At 52.3% G+C, this 20,905-nt stretch overlaps 2 protein-coding genes across 2 annotated transcripts; both read right to left on the bottom strand.

Annotated features, from left to right (window-relative positions):
- Positions 1-30: 30 nt before the first annotated feature.
- FDFT1 (farnesyl-diphosphate farnesyltransferase 1) lies at positions 31-13,496 on the bottom strand. Its single transcript, XM_074861339.1, has 8 exons — positions 13,341-13,496; positions 12,462-12,559; positions 7,852-8,035; positions 5,222-5,350; positions 4,546-4,737; positions 3,368-3,544; positions 2,966-3,118; positions 31-1,746 (listed from the first exon to the last, which is right to left on the bottom strand). Exons 1-8 carry the CDS (start codon positions 13,455-13,457, stop codon positions 1,525-1,527), a joined length of 1,272 nt encoding a protein of 423 aa, XP_074717440.1. The 5' UTR covers positions 13,458-13,496; the 3' UTR covers positions 31-1,524.
- Positions 13,497-16,264: 2,768 nt separating this feature from the next.
- NEIL2 (nei like DNA glycosylase 2) lies at positions 16,265-20,214 on the bottom strand. The gene is made up of 4 exons (XM_074864670.1): positions 20,077-20,214; positions 18,671-18,999; positions 17,058-17,254; positions 16,265-16,581 (listed from the first exon to the last, which is right to left on the bottom strand). The coding sequence occupies exons 1-4, from the start codon at positions 20,212-20,214 to the stop codon at positions 16,265-16,267; spliced, it is 981 nt and encodes a 326-aa protein (XP_074720771.1).
- Between the last annotated feature and the right edge of the window lie 691 nt (positions 20,215-20,905).

The following is a 20,905-nucleotide window of genomic DNA, read 5'->3' as shown; positions in this document are numbered from 1 at the left end:
TACCAGTGTAAAAGAAATGAGAGCTAAAAATTATTTTTTTTCCCAAAGAAAACTTTAATTTCAACAAGACAGGAAGCTGCACAAAGAGAGCTACCGCAAGTTTTTTTTTAAACAATAGCTTAAAACTATCTACATTGGTAGTTGTGGAGTAGGGGTCCTCCCTCTCAGTAACAGTCTGGCCACAGGGGCTTGGCCTTGCAAAGGCCACCAAAGTGTACCTGGTAGACTCAGCTCTGTCCTGCACCAGGCCACAGGCTGTCCTCCCCTTCACAAAGGCAAAGCAGCATTTGGGGGTAACAGAGACCATGAAAACAAAAATCCACCAGAAGCGTTGCTTCATCTTCTCACCCAAGCTGTTCCCAGGAGGAACATGGCGCACGTGTAAGTCCAGCCTGATGTGTTTCAAAACAACAGTGGAAGCCTCTTCCAGTTTGCATGTTAGTTTAACCCTAAAGCATCATCCTAAATTAGAGCCAAGTGGGCCAGGGAAACCTGCCCTGGCCCTCTGCTCAGTGGCTCAAGCCTTCCCAGCCCAGGGATGGGCTCACTGCTGCCTTTTAGGGCAGCCAATGCACCAAGGCTCCCCAAAAAGCATCCCATAAGGGACAGCATGGTACAAACCTTCGCTCTACTGCCCTGCAGAGGCAGTCAGTGCTGCTCTGCCACAGCCCCCCCCATCCCCTTGGGCTGAAGCAGTGAAGTCAGGCACAGGGTTATTAGCTCAGGGCCATGCAAGCAGCTCCCTTCTCCTCTGAACCAGCTTCCCAGCTGCTAAAACACAAAGCTTTGCAAGTGCAGGGTGCCATCTGCTAGAGGGCAGGGAACCACAATAGCTGGCTTTCGGCTGGGGGCACATTAAAGTGGACAGAGCATCCCACCTCCTACGTTATTTAACATTGACAGGGCTTGTTTCAAGCCTAGCAGCCTCCTTCAGCACAACAATAGAAATGTGAAGGTTGCCTCTGCCTGTTTCCAGGATGTCAACGAGCCTGGGCTGAGGGCCACAAAGCGGCCAGAGCTTTTTCCCTGGATAAGGAAGCATGTTGCTCTCCTGGCTGACGCAGCATCCTTCCAGTGTGGAGCAGGCACCAGAGGCGACAGGGAAGAGGCTGCTTAAGAAAGGGAAGCAAAACCCAGAAGGTTTTGCTCAGCTCTGAGCTGGAAAGGTCTCAAGCAAGAAAACAGGCAACTGGAGTTTCTATTTAAAACCATCCTAACTGAAAAAAAAATTCAGGTAAACCATCCAACAGGAAAGAAAGGGGAAAAAAAAATTCAACCCCAAACAGTAAGACTCCGATTAGCGTTTGTAACCATCCAAGCAGATGGCAAAGGCGGTGAGGAGCGGAGTCCGGCAACGCTGCACCGTCACCCCGCGGCTGCAGCTCACCAGTGTCCCGTCCTCGTCACCATCCCGGGCCCCATGGCACCCAGGGGCCTGGCCATCCCCACTGGCAGGGGACGAGGAGCCTCCTGCCTCCACTGCCCGTCCGCTGAACACCTCTCCCCCCGCCCGCCCGCTGCCCATCAGTTTTCGCCCGCCTGGACGTACTCCTCGGTGGCTTTGGAGATGGTGCTGAGGTACTGCCAGCTCAGGGCGGCCAGGAGCATGGCGCACGACAGGTAAATGGGGGAGTAGTGGTGGCGTGATGCCATGGGGCTGCCGGGTAAGCTCATGGCACGGATGGAGGCGATGACCTGCTGCGTCTTGTTGGATGATGGGTCCGTACTGGGGATCTTCTGGTAGATCTGGGGAGGGAGGAAGGAAGAGCTGTGGTTCCCACCCAAGGCTGAGGAGATAAACGGAATTACTACATGGAATAGGAAGACTTAATGGCTGCTGTGTCCTCGAGAGCAACCTCAGTGGTGGACTGCCATGGAACAAGGCCCAGCTGCAAGGGATGCCTGGGTGGGGCCAGGGGCCATTTCCCTCGAGAGCTGCATTAAGCCAAGCAGCCTCTTGAGGGCACCCAATGACGGGAGATGGACCACAGGGCCTCAGAATATCCCTCAACCACACGTGGTGTTGCTGGGACCAGTAGTTCTTGCCCAGCAATCCTCACTGCCACTGCGCTGCAGCCCACCCCAAACCAGTGAGGACATCCCAGTGTCCCCAGCAGCTGGTGTGACCGCCAGGAAATGCCCTCCTCTGTCAGATAACCCCATGGTTTTTGGGGTTTTCTTTTCATGATCTGCAAACCCAATGGACTTTGAGATACTTTTCTGCATGACTCTTAGGGAGACATGCACAAGCAAAGACCCTGGGCTAAGGTGTCACTGTCCCTTGCCGTGAGGTTAGCCAGCCTGCAAAGGGAGCTCTAATAACCCACGGTTTGGGGTCTCCCTGATGCAGAAGTAACATCTTTTTACTGAACAGCCCATACTGGATTTGTGTTTTTTTCAGGTTTTTTGTGGGTTTTTTTCCCCAAGAATCCATCCACCAGTTGTTCCCCACGTGAACTTTTAGCCTCCACAGTACACAACCAGGGGTGCTTTAAGAACACGCAGAGTTGCCCTCATTTACTGTTGGCCACGGAGCACAAGGAAATAACCACCGCATCATGCTGCCAGCTGCATCTACAGACACAGAGAAAACAAGACTGCTTGCTGGAGCAGCTCATGGGGAGACGGTGCACCCTGTTTGTGTGGGAAAGGTCCTCTACGCCTGCTCAGCCCAAGGGAAGCCCTGAGCTGGGACAGCCGACTCCTCTGGTTCTCCACCAGAAGGATGGCAGCACCTTGGTCTCTGCCTCTCAACACAGGCACAGACCAAGGGTACGTTCAAGGGAACACCTCAAGCACCCAATTTGGTCCAAGTCAAAACCACGTCTGGGTCACCGTGCCCTGGCACCACTGAACTAAGGGACCTAGGGAAAGGATTAAGAGATTCATGTGTCTTCCTGATTTCACACCAGGAACGAGGACGGGACCATACAGAAACTACTCAAAGCAAGCTGCTCAAACCTACCTCTTCCACATACTGGTACATGATGGCTTTGACAGCTTGGATGTTTGTGGCATCCATCATTAGAGTGACAGCTTGTCCTTTCCGGATCTTCACGACACCCCTGAACACCTGCTTGTTGTTATAGCAGGCAGCCAACGTGGCAATAGCCATCACCTAAGGAGAAACACCAAGAGGCCTTACTGCATTGCAAGGAGCTTGCCAAGGGAGTAACCTTGGCCCTAGTGAAATCGATGGCAAACTACTCCAGAATGAAGCCACAATCTCACCAACAGCAGAAACAGCAGGTACCAAGAAAGAAGGAATATAAGGCTAATACTGACATGATATATAATCCCCCCACACCTCCAACTCCTCATCAGCTGGGCTGCTGCTGCTGAATAACCACCCGAAAGCTTAACTCACCTGGGGGATAGCACAGAAGTTGAAGACAGTTTGGTTTTTCAGGCGGGATAAGTATGTGAGGACATCAGGGACATGGTGGAGGGCGTTGGTGATGAGCTCATTCAGACACTGGACAGCCATATCGATGTTCTCTGGTTTGGCAAGATCTGAGAGCTTCTTTGCATATCTGCTCCAAACCTAAACATCAAGATAAGGACTCACAAGTTGGAGGGTACATTCATGCCGTAAGAGAAATATCAATAACAGTCTGAGGTCTGGGAGAGCACCAAGAACCACCCATGAAAGCCTTGAAGGATTGGTGCTTACTAGGCTAAAGAAAAGAAGGGTGGGCAAGCTGCGGAGACATGACAGTGGCCTTCGTATATACAAAGGGATTGCAAAGAAGAAGGATGCAACTCATCTCCACACCTTCTCGAGGCAGGGCAAGGAAAAGACGCCTCACACATCAGGCTGACATCAAGAAATGCTCTGAGACAGGTGAGCCACATGGAAAAGAGAGAAAAATTCTTGGAGGGCCTCAAGAAGAGCAGACAAGCATGTGTCAGGCACAGGCAGAACCGACCCTGCCTTTGGGAACACACTAGGTAACCCCTCGAGATCTCATCCTGTCTTATCCTCCCTCATTCCTAGAACCAACATAACAGAGAGGGAAAAAAGCTGCCCAACAAGTTCTTGGCAGTGTGGGGAGACATTACCTTGTCCCCACATCTGTACCCAGACAGCTGTCATCAGAAAAACTGTTATTATCAAGCAGATGTACAACCACCAGTAGAAATCTTATGCAGCACAGCTTTACTGTAGGGTCTTAACAAAATTAAAGCAGACTGCCAAGTCTCTCCTGTGAATTTTGATTTAAAGGAACGTGAGAGACACTGCAATTTTAGCTGTGCACCTTCTGCTATGCACCTTGTAATACATTCCCAAGACAGGAAAACACGGACGGTTGGCTCCACCCATTACAGGTCTTGGACAGAAGTATGAAAGACTGACAAAGGACACCAACAAATGGTGGGAAAACTCTGGCTTTGGGGATTTTAAAGGAAATTCCAGCAGGATCTCCTCTAAGGAGAGCATGCAACTCATTGTATCAGAGCAGCAACAACAGTACTTCCAGTCTTGGTGCATTTCCCAAAGAGGCACAGCAGAAATGCTCCCCCCAAGGCAGTGTTTTCCCTCACCTCTCTGGGCCAAAACTCCCTCCCGTCCAGCTGGTCTTCCAGATAGTCACGGATGATGTTGGTTTTCTGCAGGAAGAGGCCCATGGAGTTGGCCAGCTCTGTGTCCTCCCCGACGATAGGTTCTTCTAGCTCTGATGCAGAGAAGAGACGGGAAAGGCCAATCCCCACCAGCCCAGCAACGTAGTGACAATACTGCAAAGCACCGAGAGGGAAGGGGGCAGAAAACAAACAGGATAAAAGGAGTAGTTACAAAAGAGCTGCCTATTTGCCACAGTGAGTTTTACAAAAGAAGATGATCAGAAGTAACTGACAATACATTTTCTGCAAGTTTTCACAGCCCTCCCTGGGATGTCTCAGCATTCCCGTGGCCAGCAAACACCTCACCCAGGATGTCCCACCATGGTGCCACTCTGCCTCCAGCAGCCAAATGAACTGCCCACAGGGAAACAGCTGATGTCATGGGTCACCCAAAACATGTGCTGGTGGGCAAGACCAACAGTCCATGCCATCCTCCTGTTACCCACAGGACCAGCAGTCTCTCAAAGCCTTCCTGAGCCCACACAGCCTCCCTCATTCAGCTGAACCCTCTTCCCACAGGGATGCTGTTTCCTCTTTCCCCAGAGACAAGGTGGACCCTACTCACGTTCAGTCCACTCCTCCATCTGGGCTGACTTACCCTATCCCATTCATGCTGAGAGTCCACCTTCTTCTCCAAGAACTCTGCCATCCCGACACCCATCTTGTGGCAAACATCTGAAATCACGTCCTGGTAGACCTTTGACAGGTTCCTGAACTCCATGGAGATCTGCAGTGCAAACCATCACGAGGAAAAAAAAAATGACAGTGTCAGGAAAAAATAGCAGAGCTCAACATTTATTAAGAAATCAGAAAAAGACTGTTTACCAGGCTCTTATCCTGCCCTGGCTGGAGATCTAGGACAACTCCCACAACCAGAGTTGTTTCAAGGCCCTTAAAGCACAGGCTCGGTCTGTTCTCAGTCTAAACGGTATGGTCTCTGGCAGCAGATCAGACACAGCAGTATCTTTGAGAAGGCTCTGTGGCCTTGGACTGTATCACCTGGGAGTTGCAGGACAAAACTAGCTATGCTTCGTGCACAGAGTTGGGATTTTTTTTTGTGATTCGTGAGAGCACTCCATCACACCAACCACAGGAAAAGACAGGAGGTTTCTGGTACTCTGTTCTCCTGAGCCCTCTCCAGCTCTGGCTCCACAGGGCACATTTTGCACAACTGCAAAGGCCTCAAGCAATGGGGAGGATGTGAAATCCTTCTCCTGCATGTCCAATAACATGATTCAGTGACTCAATCGCTCTCACACTGAAAAAAAAAAAAAAAAAGAAAAAGTACCTCTTCCCCTTCCTAAAACTGTAGAGCACCACATTTTATTGTGCTGAGCTTTATTCTCTAACTACAGCCAGCCCAGGGTGTGTGTTCAATAAGGGCAGCGGTCTGAATGATTACAGCTCAGACACCATCGCAGACCCAGGCTCTCCTCCTGACTCTATCCACGGCTGCTGGCATGTCCTTGCCCTGTGTCTCTGTCTGTAAAATAAACGTATCGACTCTGCTTCTGTCTCAGTGGCTTCAATCCACTACACAGAGAAACTCGATCTGCGAGTACACCTTCACCAAATATTACTAAAATCATACCTGAACATAAACTCAGATTTCTCAAGTGAATAACACATACACACCAAAACAAAGTGCCACAAACACCTTCTCAAAAGCTTTTCTAAAGTACCAAGCCACTGGCATACCTACTATATCTCTATCACTATGCATCAAGAGTCCCCTGACACAGTCACCTCCTATAGCGAACACCCCTCCCAGGCAGGGCACAGCCTTTATTACCCCAAAGCTAAGCATCAAAATTTACAATACACCTCAGTTTTCCAAACAATTATCCTATTCCCATTGCTAGGGAAAGCCTGATGAGGGTAGAATAAATTTAAAATGGTAAAAAGCTGAACAAAACAGAACTTCCTCAGAAAATTAAATGCTCCTCACTCTAACTATTGTACTATTTCTTAAACAGAGCTTAAAGAAACCCTGAAAAATAAACCCAGCTATTCTTGATCAACATGAGCAACAGCAGAACTGCAGCATCCACCAAGGGCTGGTCCTTGTGTCCTCACCAAAACCAGACATGTGTGCCCCCACTCAGCAGAGCCCAGCCTTGTCTTCCAGCCACAGCATCTCCTTCTGCTGTCAGCTTGAAGGATCCCCTCTAGAACGACTGCCCAGATGGGTTCCCCTTTCCACTCTGCAGGTAATACGGCACTGGGAGATGCTGCATCTCGGTGCAGCAAAGCTCCATCATCCCATCGCTTCTGCTGAGGCAGAAACCTGGCAGGAGCCCGGGATGAGCACTGTGGTTTCAGCTCTGCTGCCTGCCATCCTGAGCACTGACAGCACAGAGTCAAGGCCCTACAGCTACATCTGCACCAGTAACTTAAATATCAAGCACGGACTCAATTACCTGCAGCTACTCGATCAGCATGGCCCCTGATGTGCTTCTGACCCCAAGCAATCCCCAGGCAGCGCCTGGGAAGTAGCACGGGCCAGAAAGCACTTCTCAAGGATAGTCTGGGATGCAACCACACTGTTCTGCATGCTGAGAGAGCTTTAATGGCTTGGACATGGCCAGACCTTCTCAACTGGCCTCCAGGTCAGAGAACAGGTTCCAATACTGCTTTAGCTTGCTAGCTGAGATGCAGACTCTGTGGTTTCCTTTTAGAAGGATCCTTAGAGCGGTAAGACTTTGGGCAATATTGTTACTAACAGTGAGGGCGCTTTTTATCTTACATGTATGTCAAAGACCTGCAGACAGACTCCTGTCGCTCTAGAGCAGATCCTGCAGGACTGCTGTAAACACTAGTCCATCCCTAAGCCAGATGCCAGTCAATCTTTCCTCTTCTCCCTATCTGTTACGGGTCACAGGACACTCAACCCAGGCAATGCACAATGTTGGCCAACAAATCCAAACCATTCTTCACAAGGTGATGGCCGTTTACTCTTCCAACAGGGGAGGCAAAAAGCCACTTTTTAGAGCTGGCACTTTTCCACAGCCAGATCACCTCTGGCTCACACTGAGTCACACAACGTTTGAGTTTCTCATGCCAGCTCTACATCCAGCCCCACGTGCAGGGGATGTAGCTCTTCCGAAGAGCTACGGGCTCGCCAGGGACTGAACGAGCTCAGTAAGCACAAGCAGGCATAACGTGGAGAGATAACTATGTACACAAAGCTGACACAAGGCAGCTGAAGCAAGGAGGTGGACGTCTTACCGTTGGGAAGTCCTCGAGCACCTGTCGGTCCTTCTCTTTGCTCTCCATGTATTTCCACTCTGGTTGATAGAGATAGGAGTGAAACTCATGCAGCATCGGGACCTTTACATCTAAGCTGATGGTCATGTCATCCTCTATAGTGTCCAGGGCACGGAGAACTAGGTAGAATATACAGACGGCATGTCTGGGGTGGGGGGGGAGAAAAAACAATCATCCCTTACTTGGGATTGCCTTCTAGGCAGGACAAAGAGTTTATTAACCACACAGACTTTGGCAGAGGTGCTGCCAGCTCAACACGACATGCACTGGCACCACCAGGTCACCGATGCTGTGGAGGATACAGGCACTTCCAGCACAATTCTCTTTCACGTTTCAAGTAATATTATACTCCAGTCACTGAGCAGAATGAAAAGTGGTGATGTGAAAACCTTCCCAGCCCCCACCATTGTATCCCAACATCTCCTACAGTTTGGAAACCAGCTTTGGACAAGGGATATCCCTCTTCCATTAAATCATAGAACGGTTTGAGTTGGAAAGGACTTTTAAAAGTCATCTAGTCCAACCCCTCTGCAACGAGCAGGGACATCTTCAACTACATCCAGGGCGCCAGCTTCCCCAGGCCTCATCTGGGGACAGTGGCTGTCCCCTGCAGTGAAGGAACGTAAGATAAATGCATTAGAAACATGCTGCTCAAATCCCAGGGTCAAGGGAACAGGATAGAGATGGAAAGCACCAACAGCAGCACTTCCCACCTGCCTTGCTCCTCATCTCCTTGAACGTCCACCCGGAGGTGCCTCCACACAGACTCTCCACAGGCTGACTGCTGCGAAAGCTGCAGCACACAGGAGGCTGGGTTAGGAAACCCAGGTTTTTCCCTTCACGCAGAGAACTACAGCACAGCTTTTGGCTTTCTGAGATGCACATCAGGGAAAGGCCAGGCCTGTAACATCTCCCTGGGCAGGGCACTGCCAGATCCAACCCTGCAAGCAAGATCCAACCCTGCAAGCAAGGCCAGCACTCTCTAGGACCCAGAGGACAGAGCCCCAGGTCAGCTCAGTGGAAAAAGCAAATGCAAAGTAAGGAAGGGAAAAAAGCAGGTGTACTTTTCCTATCACTTCCCCTTCTCTGCACCCAGCACCCTTTTATCCTGGTTGCGGGGGGACAATGGGGTCCCTTACTGCACAACATGAATGTCAGGACTGGCAGATACTGCCAAAACACCCTGTTATTTTTAAATCTGCATGCACAAGTTGCTGTATCAAGCACCCCAGCGGAAAGCAGCTGGAGAGCCACTTCCCCTCCCGGTCCCCATCACCCCCTCCTTCCCCACCCAGGCTCCATGTTTCTGCAGCTGAAGCAAAAAAGAAAAAAGTCCTGATGGCAAGAAACAGTGGCTCCAACTCCAGGATTTATATAAAATTATCCCCTAGCTCTAAATGAGCAGAGTGATACGTCAAGGAGATGATGCGTTTATGAATTGTTTGACAAATGAAAACTAGCTTGGACTGCTTAAATGCTAATTACTAGGCAAAAGCGTTGCTCTCCTGGGATGGACACGTGCAAGCAGTGATTAAGCAGCCCAGGAAAACTGACTGGCTCTTAGAGCCAATACTGTTAAATTTGGCATTTTTCCATTAATTGAAGGGTATTTAATATCTCTGTCAAACCACACATCCGAATGCTCACGAGCAGCAATCATGCCCTCCTGTTCCTTTGCATGACCGAGTTTTTCCATATCAACCAGGCTACAAAGGTTCACACAATGCACATGCCCGCGACTCCCACCCCCTTTCAGCAGCAAACTCCACTGGCAGCAACGAAGAAAGACAGAGCAGAAGCTGAAACACCATCTCAGAAGCACCTCTCGCATCTACACCATGCCAAGAGAAGAACCAGCAGTAACTCCAGAGCCCAGCATAGTTAAAACACTTATTTAGCACCTCTTCTGCATCCAAACCTTAACTGCATCCCCAGCTTCCATCATCTACTGAATTTAGCTAACTCCATGGCAATTTGGACAAATCAAAAGGCAGAAATGTTTTATGATGAGGGTGGTGAAACACTGGCACAGGTTGCCCAGAGAGGTGGTGGATGCCCCATCCCTGGAAACATTCAAGGCCAGGTTGGACGGGGCTCTGAGCAACCTGATCTCCCTGCTCATTGCAGGGGGCTGGAACTAAATGATCTTCAAGGTTCCTTCCAACACAAACCAGTCTGTGATTCTATGAAATATAAGATCATAAATACAACCACGCAGTGAGCATGGTCTGCCTGCAGCTCCCCATTTCTCTGCAGGGTTCCCAGGCACCACTGTCCCAGCTGGGCTCCATGAGATCCATGAGGATGACAAGGGCCAAAGCCACACAGCCTTCACCAGAAACCATGCGTGACAGCGCATGGACACTCTGGCATTACCTCCCCTTCGCACAACTGGAAGTGCCCACTTCCAGAGAGCAAGCCTAGTTTCACCTCAGGGCTCAAGCTCCAGCCCTGTCCTAGGCGCAGCTCCCCCCTTCCCAGGCGAGGGGAGGCGGTCTCTTTTCTCATTTCTCCTTGCCACCACATTCACCTGCTGCCGGGACAAGGCTGGTCCTCTCCACAAAGCAGCTGAACCTCCAGGAACTGATCCCAAAGGGTCCTAGTGACAGGCAGGACCATGGGGCCAGCAGCAGGGGAAGGCAGGAACATCCCTCTCCTCCTCTCTGCCACCAGGACTGGAGTTATGATGTTGACTCATAACTCCTCTCCACTACCAGGATGTTGGTTCAGCTGCTGATGAAGCTGTAGTTTTGAGCCTCCCACCTTCCAAGAAAACGCCCTAACTGTGGAGCAGTGGGCTGGACAAGGCCCTGGCCAGCAAAACACACCGTTTATGGGGCCAAAAAAAATAAGCAAGAAAGAAACAAACTTTAGTTTAACTACCAATGCCCTGGCCTGGGAAGCACTGCTCCAAGCACTCATTCAGAAGCTCTCCATTTTCCAACAATCCTTGGTGGATGCATGGAAACTCCCCTGGGAGCAAGGATGTGAACCAGGGAGCAGGAGCTTCATGCTTCCCCAGCCTTCAAACAAGGAGATTTCACTCCAAAAAAGTTGCAAAGTTGTGGCAGGGGAGGGGACTGGGCTGCAGCATAGGACACTGTGCTCAGGAGCAGACCCCAATCCAGCAAAATTAATTCCTTCTGTAAGCTTGCTGCTCTGCCTATTTCTATATTCTGCCTATTTTGCATTCCCCTCTTTTGTCCCTAAACTCTTCAGTGGAGCTACTGTGCTCTGAAAATTAGTTTCTTCTGATCCACTAGAGTCAGCTGTAATTGGGCAGCAATCCCTGGGCAGCCGTAGGTTGCAAAGATCCGGCAATAGCATTTTTAGGATGCCAAGCAGAAGTTTCTGTGCCCTGAGGGGAGGAAGCCTTCCTGATCCGAGCAAGCTGCAATGCAAGGATTAAAGAACAGAAAAGACAGACAAGAAAGAGAACTGCAAGCACAACACATATGGACACTGCCAACAGGTTTCAAGGTGTTTTGATGATTGGTTGGTTGTTTGGGGTTTTTTTTCCTTAATTTCTACATTAGAATTTCTACATTAGCTAATATACCAAGAGTGGAAAAAAAGGTTTAATTCTTGGCCCCACTCACACCTTTCCATGCAACCCTGGCCAAGCCACTGAATTTCTTTGCCTTTCCCATAAAACAGGCTGCAGCCACCATTTCATAAATGCTGGATGCCAGCTACGGGGCAGCATCTAAAACACCAAACCAGGGCTCAGAAACCCAACAGATAACCAGTGTTCAGGCTGGCGCCTGCAACTGCTCCGCAGAGCTGCAACCGCATTAGATGTGTGTAGTGCAACTTGTAGGATTTTGACAATTAACCCGGTTTGGGATGAACTGGAGAGAGATCTATGTATTGAAATCGGTAATTACTGTGTGAACATAAGTAATTATATAAAGCATATATATATATGCACAAGGCCCCGGGCCAGCCGAGCTTTGCATCCTCTGTTGTTATTACCATCGGAAACTTTCCTGCACAGCTCAGCAACATTTGTACACCAAAAAACGAGTGTGCACCAAGCACCCTCCCGCGATCGCGAAGATTTTGAGGCAGCTGCTTCCAAAAGCACCTTCCAGGCAGGGGCTGGACCCTCGGGTCAGCCCCAGGATTTTTGCTCACCTCCTCCCACCGGTGAGGCCACCGTGTCCCTGCGGCCAAGCGCCAGCCTTGGCACTGCCAGGCCACATTCCCGGGGTGTCACAAACAGCACATGGCCGGGCGTCGTGTTTAACCGTCTGCTGGCTGAGGGGCCGTAGGGCCCGTCCCCAGGCCTGCTCGGGGGGGGCATCCGTGACACCCCGTCAGCTCGGACGTGTAAAACCCCACGTCCAGCTGCAAAGGGCGGGGGGAGGCTGCGCTGAGCATCGTACCCTCCCGGGGCAGAAAGGGGGAGGAAGAAGAGGCAGCATTTCCCAGCAGCTCGGCTGAAGAAACACAGGATAGGCATGGATCACCTCCCGGCCAGCCCTGCCTGGGAGCCCCGGTGTCACAGGAGGTGGGGGGGGGCACCGCACCCGCCACCCCCCGGTTCCCCGCCCCCCCTCCCCGCTCACCGGAGCTCTCCGTCCAGGGCCTGGATGACGGCGGCGAAGCTGCGGCTGGTCTGGTTGAGGTAACGGTAGCAGGTCCGGAGGCCGCGTCCCAGCGACTCCTGCGGGCACACCGGGGAGCGGGGGGGCGGCGGCTGGAGGCGGGGGGCGGCCGGCGGCGGGGCCGGGGGGGCACCGCGCTGCTGCACCCGCCGCCCGCCGCCCCGCAGCCGCCCCAGCGCCCGGGGGGGACCCCGCGGCGGGGAGAGGGTCAGCGTCCGCTTGAAGAGGGACACGGCTTTGGTGCTGGCCGCCATGGGGGCGCGGCGGCAACGGCAACGGCGGGGGGCTGCGGCCCGCTCCGCCCCCCCTCCGGCCCGCCCGCCCCCTTAACCCGCTCGGCGCCGCGCAGCGCCCGGGGCCGGTGCGGTGGAAGCGCAGAAAGCATCGAGCCGGTGGCACCGGGTCCATGCTGGGCCCGGACCTACCAAGCGCTGGAGCGGGTGTAACGCTCCGGTGTAACGCACCGGTCCCGTGCAACGCGTGGAAAGCCTGAAGCCAGGGCAAAGCACCGGGCCGCGTGCATCGCTCGGAGCGGTGCAGGGCACGGAAAGCCAAGAGCCGGCGCAACGCCCGGGAAGCACCGAGCCCGCGCAAGCCACGCCAAGCCGCGCCGGTGCTGCCCACCGGTAACACCGGGCCGGGGCTGCCCACGGCGGCCGTGCAACGCTCACCCGTGGCAACGCCGCAGCCGCGCAGGGACATGACAGCTCAGCTCAGCTCAGCTCCCCTCCTCCTCCTCCTCCTGGCCCTCACACCACCGCGGCAGCGCACCCCCCCCTCCCCGGGCACCGCGCACCGCCCGATGGACGGAGATAGCGAAGCGCATCCCGCCGCGCTCACCGGGTCGATGCGCGGCATGACGGCGCGGTAACCGCCCATCTTGAAGCGCAGCAGGTTGTAGATGTCCTCGGGGTGGCCCAGCCATTTCCTCAGCAGCTCCATGGGGGCCGCGCTCATCCCCCCGCCGCCGCCAGCCCCCCCGCTCCGCCTTCTACACCGGCCGGTGCTTAACCGGGGCCGCGCGGGTCCCGCCTGTTCCCCGCCCCCCCGCGTCTGCCCCGCCCCTCCGCCAATCAGCTCGCTCGTCCCATGGCCCGGTGGGCCGGCAGGGCGTTTAATTGGCCGAGGCGCGCTCGCACCAGGGGAGCGACAGCCAATAGGAAGGCGGCGGGGCTGGTGTGAGGGCCGCCGGCCGGCGCTGATTGGGTGGCGGCGCCCGTCACCACACGCGGGGCGCCGGCGGAGCGGGAAGGACCGGGTGGCCCACGCAGCTCGGCCCACGCGCGGCCCCGAGCCGCGGAGCCGCTCCCCGTGAGGCCCGCGGGGTCTGGGGATAGCACAGCGCCCTCCGCGCCCTCCTCGTCCTCCCCGAGGCCTTCGGCCCCGCTCCACAGCCCCTCCCCCACACCCCCCTTCCTCAGGCAGCCCCGGCTGCCGCCACCTCCCGCTTCACACAAGAGGCGGGTTTTTGTTTGCTCGTTTTGCGTCATCTTCAGTGTTTTCCCTCTGCTGTCACTGCTCTGGCGTCACCCTTCGCTCAGCGGGATCATCCCAACCTGCCCCGAGTCAGGACAAGAGGCCTCGCCCTCAGCCCTCGTGCTCCGCATTTGGCCCAACTGCCGCCTCACCCCTCGAGGTGTGAGGTTCAGCTTTTGGGGTGCTTTTCTGTGGGGTGTTTTAGGAGCGCACTGAAAACCCCCCTCTTCATTCCCAGGCCTTTGCAACACCCTGCAGGACACGCTCGGAACTGACATCAGCCATCTTTGGCACCACAACCCCATTAATTGGATTATTCAACCCCATAACCTGCAGCCACTCAAGGGCATTGCAGTTAACAGGGGAGAGGCCATGTCAGTCAGAGAGGGACCTGGGGGGGTTTGATTGCCAGCCAGCCAAACATGAGCCAGCAGTGTGCCCAGGTAGCCAATGGCATCCTGGCTTGTATCAGCAATAGCGTGGCCAGCAGGGACAGGGAAGGGATCTTACCCCTGGACTCGGCACTGGTGAGGTCGCCCCTCAATGAGTGGGTTCAGTTTTGGGCCCCTCACTCCAAAAAGGCCATTGAAAGACTCGAGCGTGTCCAGAGAAGGGCAACGGAGCTGGTGCAGGGTCTGGAGCACAGGTCTGATGGGGAGCGGCTGAGGGAACTGGGGGGGTTTAGTCTGGAGAAGAGGAGGCTGAGGGGAGACCTCATCGCCCTCTACAACTACCTGAAAGGAGGGTGCAGAGAGGGGGGATGAGTCTCTTTGACAAAATAGTAAGCAATAGGACAAGAGGTAATGGCCTCAAATTGCGCCAGGGAAGGTTTAGACTAGATATTAGTAAGCATTTCTTTGCAGAAGGGGTTGTTGGGCGTTGGAATGGGCTGCCCAGGGAGGTGGTGGAGTCCCCATCCCTGGAGGGGTTTAAGAGTCGGGTTGACATAGCGCTGAGGGATCTGGTGGAGTTGAGAACGGTCAGTGTTAGGTTAATGGTTGGACTGGATGATCTTCAAGGTCTTTGCCAACCTAGACGATTCTGTGAAGTCCTGTTTGGGAAGCAGCCTACCACTGAGGTCTAACTCCAGCATTCCCAGTTGATTTGCAATCCACCTCAAAAAATCCACTTCCCATGAGAAGAGTTTTCCTGCTGAGCTGCTCTTACACAGCTGAGGAAAGCTGCCAGTACCATTCCTCTACAGGGCAGCACCAAACACTGGCATTTCCCTGTACACCTCAGTTTTTAGCCAAGAAACTACCAGAAAAGGTACGCTAAACTTAAGCTGAACATCACCAGTTCTAACTCCAGCTTTTATTTTTCACTCAACAATCTATTGTTAAAGTAAACCCAGATCCAGGGAGAGAGGACAGCAACAGCTTCTGCCTGTGCATAGAGACACAGAGCTCAAAGGACAGACCACATCATCTCTTATTTCCACACCTTTCTGTTTGCAAGTGTAATGGGTCTGGCAAGTTACCTTGCAGATCACAAATTTTATGCAACCCCTGTCACAAACATTGTTAGAGATGCCCCAGATCTGTCAGGCTTGTGATCCCAGTTGTAACTAGTGACTTGACACAGACCCTCCCTTAGGGGCCACCCCTATAATCAGTTAAAGCAGAATAGTTGTGTTTGGGTTTTTGTTTTACATGGAGATCTGGCAGTTTGCCACAAAATGTGTGGGGGCAGAGATGAAGTCCACTAAGCTCTGCTGAGGTTTATTTTCTCCCCTCAGAAGGAGGCAGCCGTTCTTGTAAGAGCTGACAGAGGGAACAGCCACTCACTTTTAACCGCTCCTAATCACGGCCTGAATACACAGGTACTCAGCTACAAGCAGAGGCAGGATTATCTAACACTGAATTAATCAGGCTGTTTAGGCAGAGGGATACACTCTTTTCTGCTAACTCCAGCATAAGCCATTGCACCCACACCAGGCTCAAGGGACAGGGTCACTTCTCGACCACAACAATCCAATCATCTGCTCAACACCCTACACTTTCCATTCACTGTAGTCTGAACAGGGGGACCAAGAGACCTCAGAACTGGTCAAGCTATTCACACTGTTGTGTCACTGTGACAAAGAGTGATAGATACGTACAAGCACTTTCCTTTTTGTATCCAGAGGCACACAGTAGTGCAGCGACTCCTATAAGCTCCACTGAGCACTTAACTCTGCCAATTCACTGTCCCTAAGGAGCAAACTCAGCCTCAAAAAACCAATAATGATCACCTCAGGACAACTAAGACCTAGACGCCCCCCAGGAAGGGAGGAACGCAAAGCCAGGTCACTCGGTGACTGGGGAAGGATCCCCATTCCCTGACAGCACCGCAGGCTGGCACTGAGGACACCACCACGTAAGTCTCTTAAAGCCACCTGAGGGTCCAAGGGTTGCCTTCATCACTGCATGCCCGAGGGGACACTGCTCCTTCTGGTAGATCTGAGGGTGCAGCCTTTTGCCATGCAACTTGCTGTGCAGCCAGTCAGAGCTGAACTGAACGGCACAGTCAAGGAGACGCTCCAGATCTGGGAGTGCCAAGAGAGAGCCTGGTGTTAACGGGTGGATCTTGGCCAGGTACAAGATCTCATTCTTAATGATGTTCCCTAAAAAGGGTCAGAAACAAGGAGACAATAAGGATAGTTCTTAGCAAGATGATGCAGGCTTACGGCTCCCATCTGTGAGTTCTGCCTCAAGGATCACATCTAGCAATGCCATTCCCCGTATCAGAGGTGGCAACGAGCAGACTTACTGCTGGGATTGGACTGCAAGATGTTCTCTTCCCACTACCCTTGAAGCAGACCTTCCTTTCTTCCACAAGTACAAGCCAATCCATAGTCACCCACACTAAGAGAGGTCACTGGGCACTGCACCACCGGGCTCACGCAGTGCCCTCAAGTATCTGAAGCATGTGGCTACAACCTGCAAGGCTTGTCCCCAGCAAGATAGCACACACCCTCAGCTGGATCTACCAGAAGCCATAAGGCTAAGGAGTAAAAGGCTCAGACATGCAGCTCTGGATCTGTAGACATCCCACCCACCTTCCTCCTTTCTTGTTCCACCACTATGCCCTGGAACTCACCCAGCCCCGAGAAATATCTTTGGTCTAAGAGGGTGTAGCAGATGGGGTCAGGTGCGTGGAGGGCATCCAGCGCTCGGCCACGGTGGAACTCCATGGACAGGATGTCAGAAGCAGGATCAGCCCTTGGAGACGAGCACCAGTGCATTCGGCAGTTGTAGAAAGCAAGGAAGCCTCCGCTCTCAAAGTGCAGAACCAGTCTGGGAGAAGCAAAGAAGTTGAAATCTCTCATCAGAAACATCCCTGAACCATTTGTTATATTCTGCTCTGGATGAAGGAACTTGCACAGAAAGAGACAGCAGTGTAGCAATGGAGTGAAAAGCTACTGGAAAGTGAGAAAAGAGCCTGTACATGCCATAAGCTTAGGGAGAAGCACACGCTGACGCATCAGCCCTCACACATGTCTACTCATTCTCATGACAGGCAGACATCTTGAAGTACCAGTCTCCCAGGCCTCCACAGGCAGGAGGGCTGCCACAGTTCAAGTGGGAATCAAAGGCTGTACCCTCGTACAGCTACTCCTTCCCTGCAGCTTATCACTACACTCGCTTGTGTGCACAGGGTCACAGCAGGCACTCCAAGGCACCAGGCCACCATCTCAATGCCAGGTAGTCTCTTCAATGACTTCAGCCAAGCAACTTGGTTGTGAAGCCACACAACTTGTGGACAATTGTTCATTCTGCTGCCCTGTGGTCCCTAGCCGAGCGACAACAGGCCAGGAGATGTATCGGCATCTTAGCTCTCCCCAGCAGGCAAGTCAGATGACCAAGGGCTCCAGCAGCAGGGTCCACAAACCAGAGAAACCGATGCAGAAGGGAGCACACAAATCTGACTGTCTAAAACTACTTGGATAGAAATAACGTAATCATAGAATGGGTTGGAAGGGACCTTAAAGATCATCTAGTTCCAACCCCTCTGCCATAGGCAGGGACACCAAAATCCTTCAAAAGAAGGATTTCTTCCTTCATTCTTCAAAAAGGGATATCCTTCAAAAGACTTCAGGATGGGGGGCATGGAGTGTGTCCCTAACAAGTACACCCCGTACACAGGGGCCAGACCCACCTTGTGCATTATTAACCACTGAGGCTAAAAAGCTCAGAAGAGCAGAGTCCACACTATCTTGCAGTATTTACCCCTTGTTCAGTACACTTCCAGCAGGACTTAGGACACAGACAGTAGCCTGTGTTTTCAATGCTTTGCTGCCTTTAGCAGCATCACTCCAGCCTGTGATTCCAGCTGCCTTAGATGTATGCTATTTATCCAAGACTTTTTTTAATCATGTAATTGGGAGAAACTGGCATTTTCAGGACATGATTCAGTCTGGCATCCTAAAAGTTCCCTCTCTGAATTAACAAAAAAAAAAAAATCTTAACTGAGCTGGTACTGTGATCCCCAGGCTGGCAGGCAACACATATCCCACAAGTGCATGGTGGATTCCCTGGTTGAACACACTCCACACCCACTCACGCCATCTCTCATGCCTACTCATCTTAAGAATTATCAGAGAAAAGACAGGGCTAAGAGTATGCCCACACACTTCAGTTGGAGACAGAAAAGTGCCTCTCCAGAATGAGAGGCAGGGAGAAAGCAGAGTTTGTGAGGACTCCCCTAAATACCTGGGTATAGGGTCCTTCCAGTCCCCCCTCTTATTGGCTTTGTTTGCTCTTGAGAACTCATTTGCCCGAACACTGCCAAACAAGCCAAAGTGGAAGCTCAACCAGTTGCCCGGACAATCTGCTGCATCTGGGACTTTAGATCCTGAGTGCTGGAGTTCTTGCAGCTCCTCATCCTGGGGATGTGTCTGTGGAGCACAAACTTGTTTGTGCCCTCCCTGGGCAGAACTTGCCCCACTATCAGTCTCTCTTTGCAGCACTGTCTCTTCTGCAGTTGGTCCTAAGGGACCTTCAGCTGCCACAAAAGCCAGGTACAAGTTCTTCCCATGAACCTGCAAAAAGAGGTGGGATGTACTGAGGATCTATATAACCTCTGGCCATTTCCATACAGGTGACTGTTTTCTACAACCTCTTTTAGATAGAAAGCACATCACCCCACCCTGAACGTGGGATTCATTAGCACCTGAGCCATTCCCATCAGAGCTGCAGTCATCCTCTCAGCATCCCTTCTTTGTCTATATGAAGCACAAGGTGTTCAGATGCCACTTCAGTGTGAAGCCCTCCCAGAGGCTTCTGGCAGGCCAAGGAGACACACCAGGACAGGCACTCAGGGTTTCAAAGTCTGTCATTGTGCTTCTCATTCACCTCCCCATTTTGTGCTGGCCTCACATGGCTGAGGTGACCTACTTCAAGGGTGGCTCTGAAGCCACAGGCTAGCCACAAATGACACTTGAACAGCTCACATCTGTGCCCCCAGCCGAGACTGTCATGTAATCAGAGGTGAGGCTGCACTAGCATTTGGTCAGTCCAGTCCAAATCATCATCTGAAGGATGTCAGGCAAGTGAAGCCCCCAGCAGGACTGACCCAGTGTAACTCTCTTCAGTGCCTGCAGCATCGACATTTATTTCAACCTAGCCAGGTGAAACCCTGCCCTCTGGTATAAGGGAAGCAACTGTGCAAGTTCACAGCTGAGGGAAACAAGGCTGCTGCTTCTGACATCCACACACTAGGAAAAATAAAAAAGTCAACTCATCTTCTACAAACAGCCCTCACTAACACCAACTCCTCATCCCTTGAGAGGCACAGAACCAGTGCATTAGCATCACTGACTCAAAACTGCAAATAATTCTGGGCATCTCCGTGTCTATCCACATCCCTGCAACAGCCTCTCCACATAGTAACCTTGATCCCAAACTTTGCAACACAGAGCAGTACCCCAAAACAGGCATTCACATCTCTTTGGCCACATGCACCTGTTTTGTGGCTACAAACAAAGTCCATGGTCCACCTCAAACACAAGCTTGGTGTTGTTCGCAGGTTATGCACCTCCCATGACCCAGATGCAGGACAATGGTGGTTTGCATCAGCCTTGTCTCAGACCAATAAGTTCATCTTTAGTACAGCTCACCTGGGAGTCCTGGAGCCTCAGGGCATTGAGGGCATTCACATTGATCTTCCGGCTGCTTCCCCCCACCTTGGCCACCACTTGTCCCACAAAAGGGGAGGTCAGCAGCTGGAACTTCCTTAACGATGGGCCCTCCGGCATCTCCAGCAGGTGTCAAGGAAACGGCAGGTCCTTCTCACACTTTGTTCCCTAGGCTTGAAGGAAAGTTGCAACTCAAATACACAAAACCAGTCAGAGACTGAGCTCACCACAATCTCCTCAGCCCTGTTTTCCTCCTCAAGTCCCTACTGCAAAGTCCATGAAGAGAAACAGGTTCCTTTCAATCCCAGAGAGGTGGGGGAATTTCCATCCTTGGGGATATTCATAATTCAATCAAATAAGGCCCCGAGCAACCTGCTCTGGTGGTAGTTTTTGCCCCACAAGCAGGAATTTGGCCTGGGGATCTCCAGAAGTTCTTTCCTACCACAGGTTCTCCACAGGAGTCATAGAGGACCTTAAATTAGACTGTTTAGCATCTCTCTCCTCACCAGGAACAAGAGCTCACTTAACTCCAACCATTCCCTCAGTTACAGCCTTGATGTCCCAGTACAAAGGAGGAACGTAACCTTACATAGATATTGATGTACCAGAACCAGCACAGGTCAGTGAGCTGTCCTTTTCCTGATACAGCTGCCATGACAAGCTCTGCTTCCCGATCAGCACTGGAGTTCGCGCATCCCCTTGCTTTACCAGCTGCTTGCCTCACTGACTACAGTGGCACAGGACCAGTTAGAGAGCATTCATACACTCTACTAGCAGCATCTGGCATCAGAAGACTCTGGATGAGGGAGAG

This window comes from Strix uralensis, chromosome 3, assembly GCF_047716275.1.
Source record: "Strix uralensis isolate ZFMK-TIS-50842 chromosome 3, bStrUra1, whole genome shotgun sequence".
Classification (NCBI taxonomy): domain Eukaryota; kingdom Metazoa; phylum Chordata; class Aves; order Strigiformes; family Strigidae; genus Strix; species Strix uralensis.
The sequence above is the reverse complement of the archived record's forward strand: the minus strand, read 5'-3'. Positions and strand labels throughout refer to the sequence as shown.

Bases quoted from the DNA above. Each gene is read 5' to 3' on its own strand.
- FDFT1 (XM_074861339.1), bottom strand. From the start codon at position 13,457: ATGAGCGCGGCCCCCATGGAGCTGCTGAGGAAATGGCTGGGCCACCCC. The intron at 12,560-13,340 runs GTGAGCGCGGCG...GTGTGCCCGCAG, and splicing joins TCATGCCGCGCATCGACCCG to GAGTCGCTGGGACGCGGCCT. The intron at 4,738-5,221 runs GTAAGTCAGCCC...GGTGCTTTGCAG, and splicing joins CTCAGCATGAATGGGATAGG to TATTGTCACTACGTTGCTGG.
- NEIL2 (XM_074864670.1), bottom strand. From the start codon at position 20,214: ATGCCGGAGGGCCCATCGTTAAGGAAGTTCCAGCTGCTGACCTCCCCT. The intron at 19,000-20,076 runs GTGAGCTGTACT...CTCTTTTTGCAG, and splicing joins TGAGGCTCCAGGACTCCCAG to GTTCATGGGAAGAACTTGTA. The intron at 17,255-18,670 runs GTATTTAGGGGA...TGCTTCTCCCAG, and splicing joins TGGAAGGACCCTATACCCAG to ACTGGTTCTGCACTTTGAGA.